The sequence below is a fragment of the Acanthaster planci genome, linkage group LG03 (assembly GCF_054643075.1).
Source record: "Acanthaster planci isolate LZ-2023a linkage group LG03, COTS_SCS, whole genome shotgun sequence".
NCBI classification, from domain to species: Eukaryota; Metazoa; Echinodermata; class Asteroidea; order Valvatida; family Acanthasteridae; genus Acanthaster; species Acanthaster planci.
In genome coordinates this window covers 21,338,883-21,357,164 of record NC_141779.1, presented here as the reverse complement: position 1 = coordinate 21,357,164, position 18,282 = coordinate 21,338,883, and the positions used below count along the sequence as shown (strand labels likewise).

The window sequence follows — 18,282 nt, the reverse complement described above, 5'->3', positions numbered from 1 at the left end:
TGCAGATAACACCCTACCCCTGAGAAAGATATCCCACATCGACTGGAAACGAAAATGGCACAGCAGCCTAGCCAAGATCCTTTGGTGCAGCTAGCCCTAAATGTTGGGCTTACAGCTATAGCCCATCCCATGGGCTACGTGAAAACACTGATTCAGGTAGATTGTGGAAGTAATATCGTAACTTTAAAATCTCAAGAGTGTTGCTGCCTGTGTGTAAGAAATAAAGTTGACCAATCGTTGCCTGGTAAACGATATGTATTCGAAATGTGTTGAACCTATTTCGTGACAATTGGCCTGTGTGTGCGCACTCACCAGCACACTGTAGTGCACCAACACGACAAACTGGTGTGATATTATCGTTCGACATTCAGTGTTGAACAAGTTGAACTGTTTGATGTTAAACGTTGAATAGGTAACCGGGAAAAAATGTTGCAGTCTCACTCCACTTTTCTCATCAATATCATCTCAATAAAAGTTGGTCATTACAGAAATGCTGGAAAGTGGAAAGACATGAATTCTGGACTGAGAAACGTTTATGTTACATTTTAAATTCTCTTCACTCCCCGTAGACTTTGTACACAACTGCTGAAGTGGAGTCAGGATGCGACATTTTTTTCCGGTAACCCGTTTGACATTCAGGATGCACACCCGTAAACATGCTAAAAGTGATGCAGTGCCAAACAAAAGGGACCAAAAAAACTGTGCCAACTACATTTTAGAGTAGGCCCCTTGCTCTACTGAGTGGAGCGTTAGTATTCCTTCTTTTTTTTATTTTGGACGGGATTGTCATACTACTAGATCCCATCCAAAATCAAAAAAGAGGAATACTAACGCTCCACTCAGCAGAGCTAATTTTAGAGCTTTTTTAACCCTGAACTCAGGCTGAAGAACACCATGCCCTGGGTTGCAAGGAGTCATCGCAGATTGAGGAGAACAATGACATCAGATTCAATGTAATCTCCAGGTGGGGCATGGGGTTTGGGTATTTCATTTCAATTTTAGAAGAGTGTGGTGTGATGCATTGACTTTCCCACTCTGAGTTGCAAGCGAAGAATGCCACTGACAAGACATTCCTCAAAGCCGTTTGGACTGTGTAAAACTACCTTTGCCTACCTGCAGAACTGTGGAGTCCCATGTCGACCCTGATCGTGGGACCCCGCAATTCTGGGGGTAGAGTTTGCCCTGGTTGAAATGGAGGCAACAGGTCACTTTAGTCTAAATTGTACAGAAGCACTTTGATAAAAGAAGTTTAGAGCCAGGGCGTGGGATTGATGTATATAATTTCTATTGACTGAGATAGTTCCGATGAAAACGGCAAGTATATAAAGCTAACCATTTTTTCCTCTAATAATTATAGTTCTGTAAAAACCGTCGGCTACATTTCAGGTCTTGTTTGACCCCCCCCAAACCCCATGCCCACAGGGTTGCCTCTGAGGGAGAGAGTTGTGTGTGTATACATCATTGTGACAAGACATGTACAATGTAAATAAGGTTTATGTGAATGGATGTGCATTGTGGCCCTTTTTTGGGGGGGGTCCGTTTTGCACTCCATCATTTCAAGGGGTGTGCACGCTGAATGTTACTTATTCAGTGTTGGAATATTAAACGGTTTCTTGTTCAACACTGAATGTCGAACGAGGAACTAGCTTCACATTGGTAGTGCACAAGCCTTATTTTATATTAGTTACAATTATGTTGGGCGTGATCGGTCGATATGCATGTTCACTCGATCTTAATGTGAGCGGTCGATCTTAGTTCACAATTTGTCAATCATTCTGCCATTAGCATGTCAACCAATCACCCTTCGCTTTCTAATTTCTACTTACTTAAGTTCAAGATTTCATTCAGAATCGACCAATCGAATCACGCAGAGCATTTGTGCGATCGTGCAGATAGGCAGCTTGCATCCAACATGGGTTTGCCTCATAATCATTGTGCAAAAGTGGCAGTAGCCATGATTTCTAGGTGAATGTTGTTTATGCGAATGAATGACATTCTGAGGAAGATTGTTCCACACGGTGATACCCTAATGGTTCTTGGGGAAAAAAATGAGTTTTATGAACTCGGGTTGTCGCTCATACCTTTCTAGTTCATTTTTTGTGTACCCAGATTGGATACGAGCCTCTCCCTCCTCAACCTGGCCGAAATGTGTTCTTCCGCAAGACCCTACTTCTACCTGGAGTTTTCGCATACTGTACGTTTGTTTTTGTGAATCTTGTTTAGACAACTGCTGTAGTCTGCACTACATTTTGTCCAGAAAACAGGGTACATGTACCAAATACCAAGCCTGCTGCCAGATATTCAGTGTTGTAGCAACATAAAACTGAAAAATACAGATATCACATAGAAGGTACCAAAAACAATTTAAAAGTCTGGACAGTCAGACCGAAGACTTTTAGACAAACATTTTTGGAAGATACTTGCTGATTTTTTTTTTTTGGAGTACGTGCACTTCTGTACCAAAGCTTAATTTTTTTGGTATTATTATGTGTCTCAAGCCCTTACGTTATTAACTTTGTTTCGCTGACATCATTTACTGTCTACTCTCAATGTCTGGCTCACTGTTTTTGAAATAAACAGCTCAGTCATTGCTGGTGAAAATGTACTCAACTGCAATACTGCCAGAAATGCAACAAGGTTTTCTACAAGTTGAAAGTCTTTCCTGACTTTTTTTTAGGTCGTGTATCCTGCCATCAATTGTAATGGTTGTTTTCAAAATGTCTGTTTGAAAGCTCCTCCGTACGCTTATTTTCTTGCCACACAAGCACCATCTAGTTCATTGTTGATACCTGGTAGACGGACAAGGAGGACACGTAGAACGATGTGCATCATATGCATATTATGCTCAGGACACGTACTGTGCACTCTCGGAGCATAATATGCATATGACACACGTCGTTCTACGTGTCCTTTTCCGTCTACCTTGATATCCGTGTGTACAAAAGTAACATAAGTACAGAGGGCAGGAACTGATCATATTCAAATGCAGTTGAGGCACAGTAAACACTGAATGTTGATCAGGTTGAATGTTTTTCAAGTTGATGTCAACTTTTTGATGCATTTCTTCACTGCACTTAGTAAATTTTTCCCAAAGTAAATGCATGTTTTTATGATCAGCTAATTGTTCTAGTGTTCTTTGTTCAAGGTCTACCTGTGTTTTGCAGATAGACACATCTACCTACCATCATGTCACCCTCGGTGTTTTCCATTTTTGAAGGGATCCTGATTTTCATTTTTTTCAAAATTCCCCTTGGCAGCTCGTCATATCTACAAAGTGGATGGTTTTCTGGGCCTGTATCGAGGCTTTGTGCCTCGTCTCTGTGGTACTGTGTCCGGATCGGTCATCGCAACAAAAGTTGCGCAGGTGCGTTGATCGTAGTCTCCCTCTATGGTCTAATTTCAGAGAACCGGCATTGGTTTTTCAACGTGTCTAAGTGAATGATATCTCTCATGTGGTCGAATTCACTGAATGACTTCTTCTCTCTTTGGCAAAAAAAAAGAAACTTGACGAGTTTTTCCCGGTCACTGACGAGGAAGACAAAGAAGCCATCAAGACAAAACCCAAGGGAACTGCCATTGTATCCAACCGAACGTTTGTACTAGAGGTGAGCTGTGTAAAAGCACCTTTTCTCAGTTTTCTCTTAAGTTTTTCTTCCTAAAGCACCTCAGTAAGTTTGTATGTCATGGTCCTTGCACAAAGGCCTCTGCAGTTGGAACAGTGCAGACCATCGCAGGCAATGAAAGACACTTTGCATGTGCACATGAACTGCCGTTAACGTGTGAGGTTCCATCTGGTCTGGTCTTGGTCCTTCTCCATCATAAAGCGACCAGGAACAGCCAAATTTACGCTCGATGTCTTGACCCCCCCGTGTCAGAATCATTTGGCTGTGACAGGGTTTAATGCACACTCCAATGAGAAAAATGGCTTCAGCCAGCAGCAAGTGGCTTCAACAGGACATGTGTATTTTTTTCAGCCAAAGCCATAACTTGAGGACATAGCTCTCTTCATGATCTGGGCTGAGATTAAATCTGTTGACAGCTTTTGCCCATGTATTTGCAACTGGTGATGACCTAGACCTAGCTGTAGACACAAGATTTTGGACTTGGCTTGAGCACTCTGCAGAATAGTGTGCACAATAAGTATTCCAGTCATCGTTCAAAGTCACATCAGGGTGATGTAAAACACTATTTAGCCATGGGCGCCGTGAGTGAATGGGAGAGGGCGACTTTGTTAACCCAGGAACAGTGTCCTATGGGGCGTAGACACTGTGCATGGCAGTGGGTACCCTACTGATTCCAGGGCCATTTCCAAATTACTTGGCTGTGGCTTGAAATTGCACACAACTCTATGGGAAGTGGCTGCAGCCACAACCATAGACTTATGTGTAATTTCAAGCCATAGCCGAGCAGTTGCGACACGGACTTAGACAGCCCTCTTTCAGCCCGGTCTCCCCCCTAGGCATTGGTGAGGTATTCATATGCACAGGCTTGTGTTCTTGAACTACTGACTCTGTGAAGACATGTGTATGTCTTGGGTACGATAGCTCAGTCTGCGTGATTGGTCAGTCTCTGTGCAGTTGGTCAATCTTGCGGCACGACTTGTCCATAATCCCTCCCTCCATCAGCCAATCACCTTTCCTGTCTAAATCACAGTGTTGTCAGAGATTGGTTTGAAAAGGGGAAGTTAGCTCTAAGATTTCCTATGATATTGACAGATAATGCAGCACAATTGACCGATTACGCTCAACACAGGTGTACGCTGGTTCCTGTGTATAAATGTCTTGAAGTGCACATGACCAGTCTTCAGCTGACATGAAGGCTGCATCCGAATCTGATGTCTAAAGCTAGGTCTAGGTCTTCAATCCATTGAAAGTACGTGGAGACGCGCTGACAATAGATCTAGCCATAGCTCTGGAAGCCCGTTTCGGACACGGCCCAAGATACCATTAACTCATTAATATTGACGCATGCACAGTATGTATCTTAAGTTGGACGCACAGTAATAATGTTGCTATTAAAGTGTCAGAAGAAATGTCTACCATTTTAACCAGTGATGTTGGTACAGGCACGGAGTGTATTTGTGATAATGCACAGGGCATCATTGCGAAAATGGTATTTTGTTTTTCCTGGCTCCAGACCTGTAAGATGACAGTCTCCCACGGCTGTGCCATGATTGTCACCCATCCGTTTCATGTCATTGCCATTCGGTCCATGGTGCAGTTTATTGGACGGGAGTCCAAGTACAGGTATGGCCAACCAGGCTATCTCAGAATCGAATTTTGTGCAGTTCCCTTGGATCACTGTGAAGGGCCTGTAATTTCAACACACTCGTTCTTGAATTGGTTTTAGGGTGACTATTTCGTAAAAACCTTTGCATTTTATTGAACCTAAAATTCAGACTAACACAATGTTTATCTCCTTTTGTTCTGTCAGTGGCTGGCTAGAACCATATACAGAGTTATATTCCGATAGTGGAATCCAAGGCTTTTTTGTGTAAGTATTTTACCATTCTTGTATGATTTTTTTTTTACAAATATGGAAGCATATCTTTTGTCATTGTGACCTTTCTAGTTTGCTCAACAATATTAACACCGCATATTGCTGGGAATGCATTTGGATTTCTGAATATTTGAAGAAAAACTAAACGAGAAATAAGTCAACAGGTAGGACAAAACAAAATACGCTTTCCTTTGAAAGCACCCAGACCTCAGAAACTGATATGAGACAGTCAAAACCTCTGTATAGTTTTTCGCATATTTTTCACCTTTGCATGTTTTACTGCTCTCAAACAGAGGTCTTGTTCCCAGACTCCTTCAAGATGTACTGGCACTGTGGATAGCCAGGTCTCTCTATCACATTTTCAACACCCTCCTTCTACATGACAAGGTAACTTGGGTGCAAAGACCCAACGGCACTAGATGTAACGTGTCATAACAGTAAGCCATAGTGCTTTTGTCTTTGTTACCCTTCTTGTGCGTACGTGGTTTTAAGGCTCAGTTATTTCTGTTAGTCCCGCGAGTGCTGTGTCCATGGAATATTAAGTTCAGTCAAATGCACAATAGTAATGCAGTGTCTTTTGAGAGCATCTTCAGACTTACAAAAAATCAACACTCGCATCAGCTACATCCATCATCAAGTTAAGAAGTCTCGTCAGTGTTTTGATAGAAATTACAGTGTTCTCCGTGAAAAAGTTGCAGTTGTTCCTACGTATATCAGAGTCCCACATAGGGGCTTGAAAAGGTAGTCCGTCGTGTGTCATTTGTGCATCGTGGTCATTTGAGGCAACAAAAGTGCTCAAAATTTAAAGAAAGGTGCCAAACGAGTCCCCAGATGAGGTCGTAGCTCAGTGAACGATACATTTTTCCTGAAAAAAATACTTTCAGGATCTTTATTTCAAATCAAAAGTTGCCAAGTCACGTTTTGAATTGTGTTTGAATTCAGCAGGCCAAACACGTTCTAATTCAGGCAATTTCAGCTACACATTGCATTGAACGGACAAATTTCAAAATAACTACGTGAGTGGGTGACATCGTGTCAGCCTTTACATTTTTCACCAAATTACACGTGAACTTCTTATTGCATTTTTCTGAAAGTGTATCTTTAGACGTGGTGCTGGAAATGACCATCTATCATTGTTTTCTTAAAAATGACAGCTTTCCAGAAAGAATAATCTCACCAGAAAGTTTAATCCTACAATAATCTTTAAATCAAGTTTGCTCTTCAACAACATTTCGTCAGTTACTTTTTTTGATAGCTGCAAATGACAGACTGTGCATTTAAATTCAGAACACCAACTCCCCTGTTGTAATCTTTCAACTCATATTCACGTTTGTTTGATCTTTTTATACAGTCCATCTTGGTAAACACTTTTTAATCAAGCAAACATGTTGTTTGTTTAATGCGAGTGTTTTTTTGTTTTTATAATGGACTGGATGTTACGTAATACCGTTTTATGATAACTGCTTGTATGGAGTAAAATTCTGACATTTAAAAATCCTACTCCAGATGTACCTTAATGTTGTTTTTCCTTTTTAGGGGAAAAAGGGTCTTGCATGAACTGGGAGGCCTTTTTATAGAAAAACATCTCCCTCCACCACAGTACTGTAATGAAACCAGAAATTCTAGCCTGGGTCCTTTCCAAATATCGGCACTTTAAGTTTTAATATATGACTCTTTCCAATTCCCCTCCTTCAAGGATAAGTCTCTTTTTACGGCATGTAGTACCTGCTCGATATGACAAGTGTCTTATAACCATTTTGATGTGAACAATATTAAATGTAAACCACTCCCGAGTCCTGTGGATCTCGAGTGCCAGCTTTCAACCTAAGCTTTTAGCGAGCATTGCTGACTGGCCGTCCCCTTTTTCTGGGAGGGGGGTACTGATAGTGAAAATTTGATTTGGAGCCCACGACGCAGGCCTGCTTGAGAAGTTAATTAATCGCCTCTGTCAAAACATGATGATTTTTTGATTGATCATGCGCCTAAGAACATCCTGGCGCCTCTGATCCTGGCATTTACACATAGGCTGGCGTTCAATTCCACTTGGATTATTGCTTCTTAAGAGCATTCACTAAAGAAATTGTCAGCTTGCCTTTTTTTACAGTCAATCGCTTCTCAGAATTCAATCACTCACGTGCCCTCACATGCTTCATAAGGACCAATCCATCTTTGGATTTCTCTTATTTGAAAATTATTTCTTGAATGTGTTATTTTAAGTTTGTTGTTTGAATGTTTTTGCAACATGTAGCGTTCAAACTCCATTCTCTTATGTGTGCAAATGCTTTGACCTCTTTTCTAGATATTTACACATTTATAATATCGATTCTTTCAAATGTTAAAGAGTAACTCTTTCAATAGACGTGGTGGTATTTAATGGTACTATTTTATACGACTATGGTTCATCCAGCATTCTGTCTTGAAGTTCCCTGCAAACTTGTGGCCATTGTGATCACATTTGACTGTTTGTTCTCGCAGATGACGAATGTCACTGAACTGAGGAGCTATGCACACGCCATCACAGGGGTAAGTCGTTCAAAGATTGCTTAAACATTTTCTCACCACCCAAATACAGAACTTGGGTGATTTAATGGTACATTTAATACGTGTACACTTGATTATCCATTGAGGAGGGTTGAACCAGCCAGGCTCAGGTTGTTCCTCAAGTTGGCAAAGAACCATAACTCCATCAGCCTAACTAATGGGACTGTGCACCACAAGAATTGAATGTGGATTGGAGAGCCTTGAGGCTCAAAGCATCTATTGTGCAGTTACAGTCTTGTTGAATGGATCAGCCCAGATGTGCCAACTATTGTTCCGTAGGCCATCTCGCGTCCACGTACACCGTTTAGTGAAGTGCTCCAGATATCCTGCACATGTTTGATACGCAAACATTTTGCCTGTTGCACGTGTAAATTGGGGGCTGTTACCATGACGTGATTTGGATTGTTTCCAGGTCAGTTCAAGTAACCCCTATTTGTCAGCCACTGTTTGAGTTTTGCCTGGTGCCCGATGTATTTTATGTGTAGGTAACCTGGGGAAACCGACCGTTGGTCGACAAATGATTGTCACTCAAACTTGACGTTATTTGACTTTCGGACCGGCAGCTCTGTGTGGATGTGTACTTGCATTGTGTATCTAGAATCTAGAGACCAATTTTGTGTTTTAAGTACGTGACACTGAAAATGAGTAGAATGGACTACTCGGAATTATGTCAATAAAATGATTCCACTGTTGTGTTTTTTCCTGCAGTTCTTGGCAGGAATCTTGACTTACCCGCTGGGTCTTATCAGCAACATGATGGCCGTCAATGACTCTGGGTCAGTAAGAGTAACGTTTTTATTAGTAACACTGACGACCTTTAGCATTAATCATGGGTTCTTACAAAGGATGTGCATTTTCTGCTGTAATCAAGTACTAATTTGTACACTTCCAGGTATGAAAAATAAATCGGATGTTGCCCTTCTTGGGACCAGTAAACTTGTGAGGTTTTTGTACCAGGTGTTCGAAGCCCTGATCACACAGTGTATAACCCGGTGTCAGAAAATTTCATTTCCCAGGCACCAATCTTCATCAGAAACTGGGAAAATAGTCTGTATACTTAAATGCAGCTTTAATATGTAAGTTTGTGATGTTTTGAAGGAAAGTGGTCTGAAATTTGTGTTTGTTTGATTGACCTTACCGCCTGGGAAAAAGATCTGAATTATTTTTGGAAGGGATTTCCATACTGTTTCGTAAGATTTTGACGTTTTTTTTTGTTGATGGTGCTTTGCAAGTTAGTAGAACGTAAAGCTCCACCTTTGTGGGTTCCCAGCATGCACTGTGCCTAGCTTTTCGTTGTTTTTCATCCCCCTGCATACTCAGTGACGCCTTAGATACCCTGAATTTGAAATCATCTGAAAAAGGCTGTTCAAGACGCTTCTTCAATATTAGGCGGATCTCTCTCTGGCCTGTCAACCTGTGTTACGAAAGAAAAAGTCAAGTCCGTTATCAAGCCAATCTAACTTGCGAGCCCTTTGGTAGTCTCCATATTCATTGGCATGAAATGATCTGCTCCTCCATTTCTGAAGCTGGTTTGTTGACTGCTTCCCAAGTAGTGCAGGTGCCTGGCTGTATTCCTCGGTGGAGAGAGGCAATTGGGGTAAAGTGACCTGCTCAAGGACACGGTATCCCAACCCGCTGATCACCTGTGACAGACCCCCTTGGCACCATTCCCCATTAATTAAATTGAAAAACTGTGGTCCGTAGGAAAACTGTAGGCTAGAGATCTTTTGCACCCATCTCTAACCCCTATTATTATTCTCATACAGACTGGTCGCAGGTAGTCCACCATTCATGCCCAAGTATTCTGACTGGAGAGACTGTTGGCGAGATCTCAAGAGCAAGGTGAGTATGCATAAGGAGGTACAGTGCTCAGAAACTTTGCTAGGCAACCGGACATTTGGTTGCCAGACAACCAGTTAGAGGAAATCTAAACTGCATGCCTCGTTGTTTGCTGGGGAAGGATGCTTGGCAACGACGGCTACTGTCAATTTTTTTCCTGTACAGAGGAAATCATGCGCAAACAAATACTTGATGCTTTACATCTTAGACAGTGTCGTTGATGTTCCAAAGACTTTGAACCCGCTGCGGTTGAGGTCTCTGATCAGATTTTGGAGAGGCGTTTGAACTGTTGCCCGCCAACTGGGTTCTTTTTGTTCCGTGTTTTATTTTTACGCATCCATCTCTTTTGCCGCAGCAAAGGTTAAAGCAAGGATGCCAGAACTCCCCCCCCCCGTTCAAAAAGGATAGAAAAAGGTCTTTAAACATCGGGGCGGGCAGGTGGTATCTCTTGATGTCAGGAGTATCGACCAGCCCCCCCCCACCACTAATTCTGGGGTTTTTGGTTCTACACTCAGTGCTGAAAAACTAAGTGAATGATTCACACAATCATAGCTCCTTGGGAGAGAATGCCTTGTTAGCCATTATAACCTGTAGAGACTCGCCTTATTTTATTGTTATTACTATATCTCCTCTTCCGCATGCTTGGTGAATTTTTTATCCTGAGTTCCTCCTTGTCTCACCACATCAACTAACATGAAAACCTGTTGCGTCAAGAACCTCGCTATTAACATGGAGCTTTTCTTGGTGTGCTTCCTTGTGGCAGGGCCTCCTGAAGCGTGGCTCTAGCATCCTTTTCCGTCGTTACGAGCCAGGAAAGATGGTCGTTGAACCAATAGCAGCTACCCCCCTGGACTGAGTGGAACTCCTTGCCACCACCCCAATCAACTCTGTCTAGAGACACAATAATGTGAAGGACGTTGATTTATATAATTTTTGTCATTATTTTTTTCCACCAGTGTTTGTGTGTCAGGCATATTCCTTTTATTTTCCTTGACGTATTTTTAACAGATACAAACAATGATGAATATTTCACTGACCAGCTGTGTATATTTTTGACCTGAAGAGGGTTTTTTCCAGCTACATTTAGAGGGTAAGACCAAACTAGATGAAATGCATTAATCTACTCGGTTGAAGGTGTGGTGCATCAGTTGGTTGCAATTTTTGAGTTGCAGCATGATTACTGAGTAGGGTAATTTGCCCTAATGGAAGTACATTCAATTAAGGCTACCTCCCAACATGACAAAGCAAGCCGAGATAACACATGCACCCATGGGAACCACTAGTCAGTGGATGCGGCTACATTCCGTGAGTACGTGTACTCCTGTAAGCCTCAGCCAAGTCACTTGAATGCAGCCTATTTAATAAATTTCACAACTGGGCCATGATTTCATAGACTGCTGAGCCGAAAAAAATTGCTGATCAAATGTTCATGCTAAACAAAAAAATTAGCGTGGGACTGGGTCACAGGCAGTATGCTTTACACTGCGTTTTAGCTTGTAGCGTGTTATTGCTTAGCTAGTTTTCTTTGCTAAGCAACTCTGTGTTTTCAGCAGCCTGTGCTCTTTGATCTCTTCAAGTCATTTTAAAAGATAAAATTACACCCCAAGCTGTGTGAAGAGAGATAGTTGTACATAATTCTTACCATGCATCTGGAGGATTCTACGCATTTTCATATTCAAGCCTGACGATTCTTGAGATGATGACGCTTTGAACATTTGCCAAGTTTTTTTGTAATCAAACCCTTGAAACGGGTTGACTTGAACAGAGATCACTTTCAATCGTCATGCTGCAGATGAATTCTAGGCTGAAGCTACTCAGCTGAGCACTTGAGCCAATTCTCAAATTCACGCTGACACCTTGGCCACTTTACATGCTCTGTCATTGTAGAACTGCAACATGCAATTAGTTTGCAGATGTGTGCGTCGACAGGCTGCTGCGCTGGTTTTTGCATTTGTGCTTTTAACAACATGCGTTAGATGCGTCCGTGCAAGAAAGAGAGGCAAATAATTGAAGAGATCTTGAGCAAAATGTCGGAGTACCTCTGGCAGTATCAGACACCAGCTTTACATGAAAGTTTGATTGACAGGGGCCAACCTTTATACCCAGCTAGGAACAAACAGTGCACGAGAGAACAAATAGATTTATTCTGCCCACAGAGTCTATCAATCACGTCATTTATATAAGCCCCATGTTCGTTAGTCATCTACGCATTTTCATCTTTGCAAGGAATCACTGTATTGAATATTCTGGCGAAACACCTATCTAGGTTTCTAAGCCTCTCAAAGTAACCGGGAAATTTTGTTTAGAAATCTCTGTTTCATTTTTGATAACGTAAGATCAATGTGGATTGGTCAAATTTTAAGGAAAGGTTGATGTGCATACAAGATATTTTTTAGGTAATGACGAATGCTGTAAATGTGAAGATCAAATTCAAGATTTGAGGGAGGATTATTGTCTCGCCCCCTTTCTTTTTCTGAGGAAGGCCTTAGTCCGATAAATTCAGAATATGGGTTGATACACTTTTTAAAAGATGGAGCAACCATGTTCACCACATTGGTCTAATTGGGTATTCCAGCTTCTGGTCAAAGAGTGGGTGACTTTTGGGTAAATTGTAAGACAAAACTTGCAATAAAAATGACCGCTGTCCGGAAAATCCAGCTTGACCCATCTTCAGTGCCCAACTCGTTTTTCGAGTGTAATTCAAGACTCGTAACCCTCGCAGAGGATTGACAAACCTGGACAAAAATCATTCCTCGAAAAAATCTTCATCATTTCACATCATCCCCGGCACATCGTCTAACCCAACACAGCCGTGAAAAAGTCTGCTCATCGTCTCAACTGTATCTTGGCATGTAACATCAAACCAGAGAACCACTTTTCATTCGATCGAAACTTCTTTCAACGATATCTTTAGAGGTAGAACGCTGAACGTTTCCCATTTCCCATCTGGAACAGATAACAAACAATTTTGTGTAGTGACATTCTTTGAAATTCAGCTGCTTTGTTTTTGCTGCGGTGCCTAATCGAAACTAAAGTAAGACCAAGCGTGACTTTGGATAAGACACTGCCCTTGGTTAACATTGAATCGGTGTTCAAAATTCGATTCCATGGTCAATTTTTATTACTCCGTTGGAGAACTTGGATTCAGGAATACTTCATGAGGTTGTGGTGGGCTAGCGCTGTGTCTTCCTTCTCTGCTTTTTTTTCTGAAGCTTTCATTTTTGTTTGCCATCCATCCTGCCTCAAGACTCCTTTTTTATAGGTCCCGTACACGAGGCGTGTCGCTTTTAGCTTCTTGGCGGGAAAACTGAACATGTCCTGACAACCCCCCCCCCGGTTTTACCTAAATGTCACGGCAATGGCAGCGCAGGCTGCCTGTGTAATGGATACCCTGTGGGACTGAAGGGGGTAATCGTTGGGAGATAATGTCACATAAAGAAAGTGGACAGATCCATCATCACAGCAAGGGAAAGAGCAGAGACAAAGAGCAGGTTGGGATGTAGGGGAAACATTAATCACCGGCTTTGGTTTATTTGATTCAGTGAAACCCGCAGAACGTCCTCTGGTTGACTAAATTCAATGGGACGTAAATGTGCCGTTGGTTTTAATTCCAAGTCACCAGTGGTTTGGGGGATGGTTTTTAATCACAGGAACGGTTTATTTTACATACTGAAATTACTGTTTTCTCTCTCTTCGATGGCAACAATCAAGGCACAACGATTTATTTTCCACGTTGTTAGTTACACATAGGCCTACCATTGTCTTTACTTAAATATGGTGAAGGGCGGGTCCCCCAAAGGGGGGGTAACAATTTGGATATTTCTTTATGTAACAGTTTAATATGGCCTCTCTGATTGGTGAGGCTAAGTTCGGGGGCTTTTCACACGCTTTGAGAAGTGGAAATGACACTGTCCCTAAAATTGCTGTTTACTCACGTTTTGCTCTTAGGGGGGTGGCTCCCGTTCCCCCCCCCCGGACCCGCCAATGATTCCGGTATGAGTCTGACGAACAGTTTGGCATGTACACTGGTACCCAGTGTTTCCCAGTTTCATCAGAATTAAGAATCAAAGCATTAGATATGGTACGCGTGCTGGATACGTATGCGGCTCGAAAACACTGGGTGGACAAATCGGGACTTCGTGTGGGTATTTTATCCCACACAATTTACGCACTGCGTGTGTGACATCAATGTGCTCACGTACATGTATACACTCATAGGTTTTTAAAATAACCTCTAATCGGTGATACAACCGGCCAGTTTTTCCAAGCTGCATATGTACTCGGCATCTGCACACTTTCAAATGGTACATGCAGCTAGATACGTCTTAACATCTCCTGGAATATTGCTTTTGCTAGTTTCAAATAAAGTTTCATTCTTTAATTTAAATGTTTTATAAAGAGAGTGTGAATAAATACATGGTAGTTATAAAACCATCACAACTTAAATTTTGACTCGTTTCTTCATGCTCCTTCTTTGAAGGGGGAGGGAGGGAATCGTTAGCCGGGGCTATTCCCTATGATTCTGCTAGGGCAAAAGCTTGAACCAAGCAACAGTAATTAACCACTATCAAACAAACAACAACACTAACTGAATGCATGAACGGACTTGCGTCTCAGGGATTCTTGTCTCCAAATAAATGCTTTATGTAGTATAATAAGACTATTCATTATTTCCATATTTCATAGTGGAGGCATTCCTAGCTCTAAAGTAGGATGATCTCTCTGAGTAGAAGGTTATCTAGATGGCGCCCTATACACAAATTGTGACAGTGACGAAAAAAAAAACATGAAAATAAGACATTTTGAGTGTACAAATTTCTCGGCCACTTTAACCGCCAAATGAATCGCTTGTTTGCGCATAACTCTGAATGCATGTTCTTTACGGTCGATATGTAATTGTCTTTTGTTTCCAACTAGAAATGTCAGAGTTATTTCACTGCTCTTTATTTCATATAATAATTTAGTATAAAGGATAGCCTGAAGATGCATACAAAAGTTACAAGAAAGGTGGAAGTTGGTGAGACATACTGATATATATATCGAAAACAAATAAACTTTGTGTATCATCGACGTCACGTGTAACAGTGTGCCTTAACAACGGTTTCAGGCCGTGGTGTTTGCCGTGTACATTCTTATTTCTTTGAAGAAAAGGAATCACATGACAGATACCCTGCCAAACTTGTCATGTGCGAGATCCGTAAGAGCGCACTTATTTTTAGACGCACGGAGCCAACGCGAGAAGTAACAGAAATCCCTGAGATTTCAATCACGAGCAAAATGACGCACACAAAACTTCCCTTGGGGACTGCTAACACGTTCATTAAACCATATCGCGACACTGTCGGGTGTATTTTTCCAAGGTTAATATAACCATTAAACCAGAAATCTTCCCCTACTACTGCAGCATTTTTTTCAAGGAATACACAGACGATCGAGTTCCATTCAGCGAAAATTAATTTTTAAAAGTAGGGGGGCCTGAAATTTTGGTCGTAGCACAATTTTTTTCCAAACCAGCAACAAACAAATTTGATTAATAGATAATTAAATGAAATAAACACTTCAACATTGAGAGCTAAATACGTATGCGTACGTGTGCCCGTATACCAGACACGATATGGGACGGAGGGGTACCCCCCCCATAAGTCCAATCCCTATACACACTCCAGCCTATTGTCACTTAACACATCCCCCTAGATGTCTGAAAAGAATTCCTGAGATAACAGTATAATAATGACCAACACAAAGGCGGGGGGGTTCTCTCAGTTTGCATCAAATGTGTAACGGGATGATAGTCGCCTGTCTTTCCTGTGTTATTTCTTGGAGGGGCGGAGTTATGGGAAGACTGTGAGGAAATTGAATTAGATGTGATGTCGATTCAAGGTTGAGAGTTTTTATGAACACCTGGGACCCAGATGGCCCACGAGCAGTGCCTTAGAAGAGCTTTCAGAGATGGCTACGTCGCGTCGACTGTCGACGTACGTGTGCTCACGTACTGCCGACCGCGCAAGGCTTAGCCATAGCTCTGCACAGGATTCGAAGGATTTGAGGATGCGAAGATCACGTGGCGTGTGCACATTGTGTCACTGGTTTTCGTCTGAAATTTTAATTGGGGCCTACTCTTACATGAGTCGTGGCTTAATTTTCTTCTTAGCAGATTGTGAACTTAAAATATCGGATCAACTGACGAAGAGACAACTTAAAGAGCACTGAGGGCAAAAGAAGGACTTGAAGGAAAACAAGAAAGCTTGCGGAAGGAAGAGTGACTGAAAGAGACGCCATAGCAGATTCCCCCCCGACTAAATCGATGCTGAAAACCTGACTAATCGTGTGGTCTCCGTCGTTCGCAAGAGAATCATAAATTAAAAAGTCTGGCCCCGGACAGTCAGACGTTCTCTTGACCAACATAATATAATGCAAATCATGCGTTTTGTACATAGTTACCAGAGACGCCTTGGAACGGTTACGGACCTTTAGTAATAAATATCTTTCCTTGATTTATTCCGAAGTTCGTCTTTGGACTTTCAGTCGTCCTGATTTCCGCCCCGCGCGCATAATAACAACCAAAAAATGAGAGCAAATATTCTCTCGGCTCTCCCAATAAATGCCTGTAGGCACCGTCGTTAAGCAAATTTGAGAGTATTAAACACGGGCGCCGAAGAAATATGGGAGTGACAATTTAGATTACTGCATCGCCGTGTCAAGGATTTCGAGAAAATTTGGAACTCGTCAAGCCTGTTAAGAAAAAATCAGTTAATATTGGTCGGTACTGATTGACACACACAAAAAGTAATCAAACATCTGATCTCTGATAAAAGGTCATCATGAATTGTGTGACAGAATTCGGTTACTAGGTTTTCATCCGAAATCTTTTAACGGGGCTAAGAAACAGTGACCACGTGGTTTTATTTAATATCAGACCCAGTTGCAGCACACTCACTGAATGATACATTTTGTAACACAGCTACTGTGATATAGAGAAAAAAAATTCACTGTTAGCATAACGTGTATCCAGTCTTGACAAAGTAACGTAGTCTCCATCAGTGAGGCTTGGGGATTTTCAATGCCCAGTTCATTGAAACCGTGACGTTTGTAGAAACGTTTCGCTTAAGACATCGGCGTGTGGAATGAGAGACTATACCAGGAATACAATGGTTACCACTTGTTCATGTATGAGTTATAATATCTTGCATACGCATGACTTTTATCTCAGTTATATCAGCCCATGAAAGTAATCTTACCATGGCGATCATAAATATTCATTATTTGTTAAATAAGACCCAAAAATCTGGTATCAAATAGGCCTAATGCCGAATCTGCCATCATGTGAATAGGCCTACTTTCTCTGAAATGATTTCTAGACGTATTTACCACGGTAGAACTATTATAATGAGGACTTCATTTCACCATATCTAAATTCAGATTGAAGAACTGTCGATCATTAAAACCTAATATAAGGCACGGTAGATCAATGATGAAACTAATACCAGTCAGACGATACTTTGGCCCACGTGAGACACAAGTTTGGACGTAGATGGAGGTTCGTTTTACAGATTAACAGGTAAAAATCCATCTCGGGCACTGAATGTTACACCGTGAAAGGGTTCGCGATATTAAATTAGAATCAGAAATCTTACCGGGGAGTCTAGGCCGATATTGATAAATGCCGTGCTGTAATGCCTGCGCGCTCACTTCTCAGAAAGATCACTGTGAACGTGGATAACAGCGCACGTATATATATAGATATAGAGATATATACACACACATTCTTTTGTTTGAGAAATCCACCATTCTGCCACATAAATGAGCATTGCCGATTTGTAACGTCGGGATGGAAGATGTAAGCGTGGTTAAGTTTCTTAATTTAACACAGGAAGTTATAACTACCATGCATTTATCAATTACAAGTTACAACGGGCGGCAGCAACATACATGGCCATTATTTGTATGCGTGCTTTAATTCAGGGGGAGGTACAACGCCTCTTGGATAGGCCACGCTGGCGTGAAGACCTATGCAATATTTCAATTTCCGAGCCGAGAGTTGTGTGCCGTTGAATCATTCATGACTGTGAGAGCATTCGGCACTTTTTGGCACCTGAGGAGCCTCTCGAAATGCGTCACCGAAGGAGAGAGAGGGGGGAGCAAGATCCGAAGACGCCATATCCTCGTTCCGGTTGGTCCGTCGCTACGCCCGGATCTCCTTCCAAATGAAGTGAACCGAGTTTTCTCAGCGTAAGGACCTGATTATCAGTACAGATTTAAAACGAAGACAATTATGGGTAATGACCAGCATGAAAAATAGGTGGGAGCGAGGTGAATACACCAAACATCAAAATTCACAGTCTATTGCTGGGGCCAGCCGGCCGTTGTCATGGAAGCGGCACCACCGCACCACGCGGTCTACTC

At 41.9% G+C, this 18,282-nt stretch overlaps 1 protein-coding gene across 1 annotated transcript; it reads left to right on the top strand.

The window, feature by feature from the left end:
• On the top strand, window positions 1–14,319 carry LOC110991159 (mitochondrial carrier homolog 2-like). Its single transcript, XM_022256375.2, has 11 exons — window positions 1–156; window positions 2,110–2,194; window positions 3,258–3,364; window positions 3,501–3,605; window positions 5,137–5,246; window positions 5,434–5,493; window positions 5,793–5,886; window positions 7,975–8,022; window positions 8,749–8,816; window positions 9,807–9,882; window positions 10,643–14,319. Exons 1-11 carry the CDS (start codon window positions 55–57, stop codon window positions 10,733–10,735), a joined length of 948 nt encoding a protein of 315 aa, XP_022112067.1. The 5' UTR covers window positions 1–54; the 3' UTR covers window positions 10,736–14,319.
• The last annotated feature ends 3,963 nt before the right edge of the window (window positions 14,320–18,282 follow it).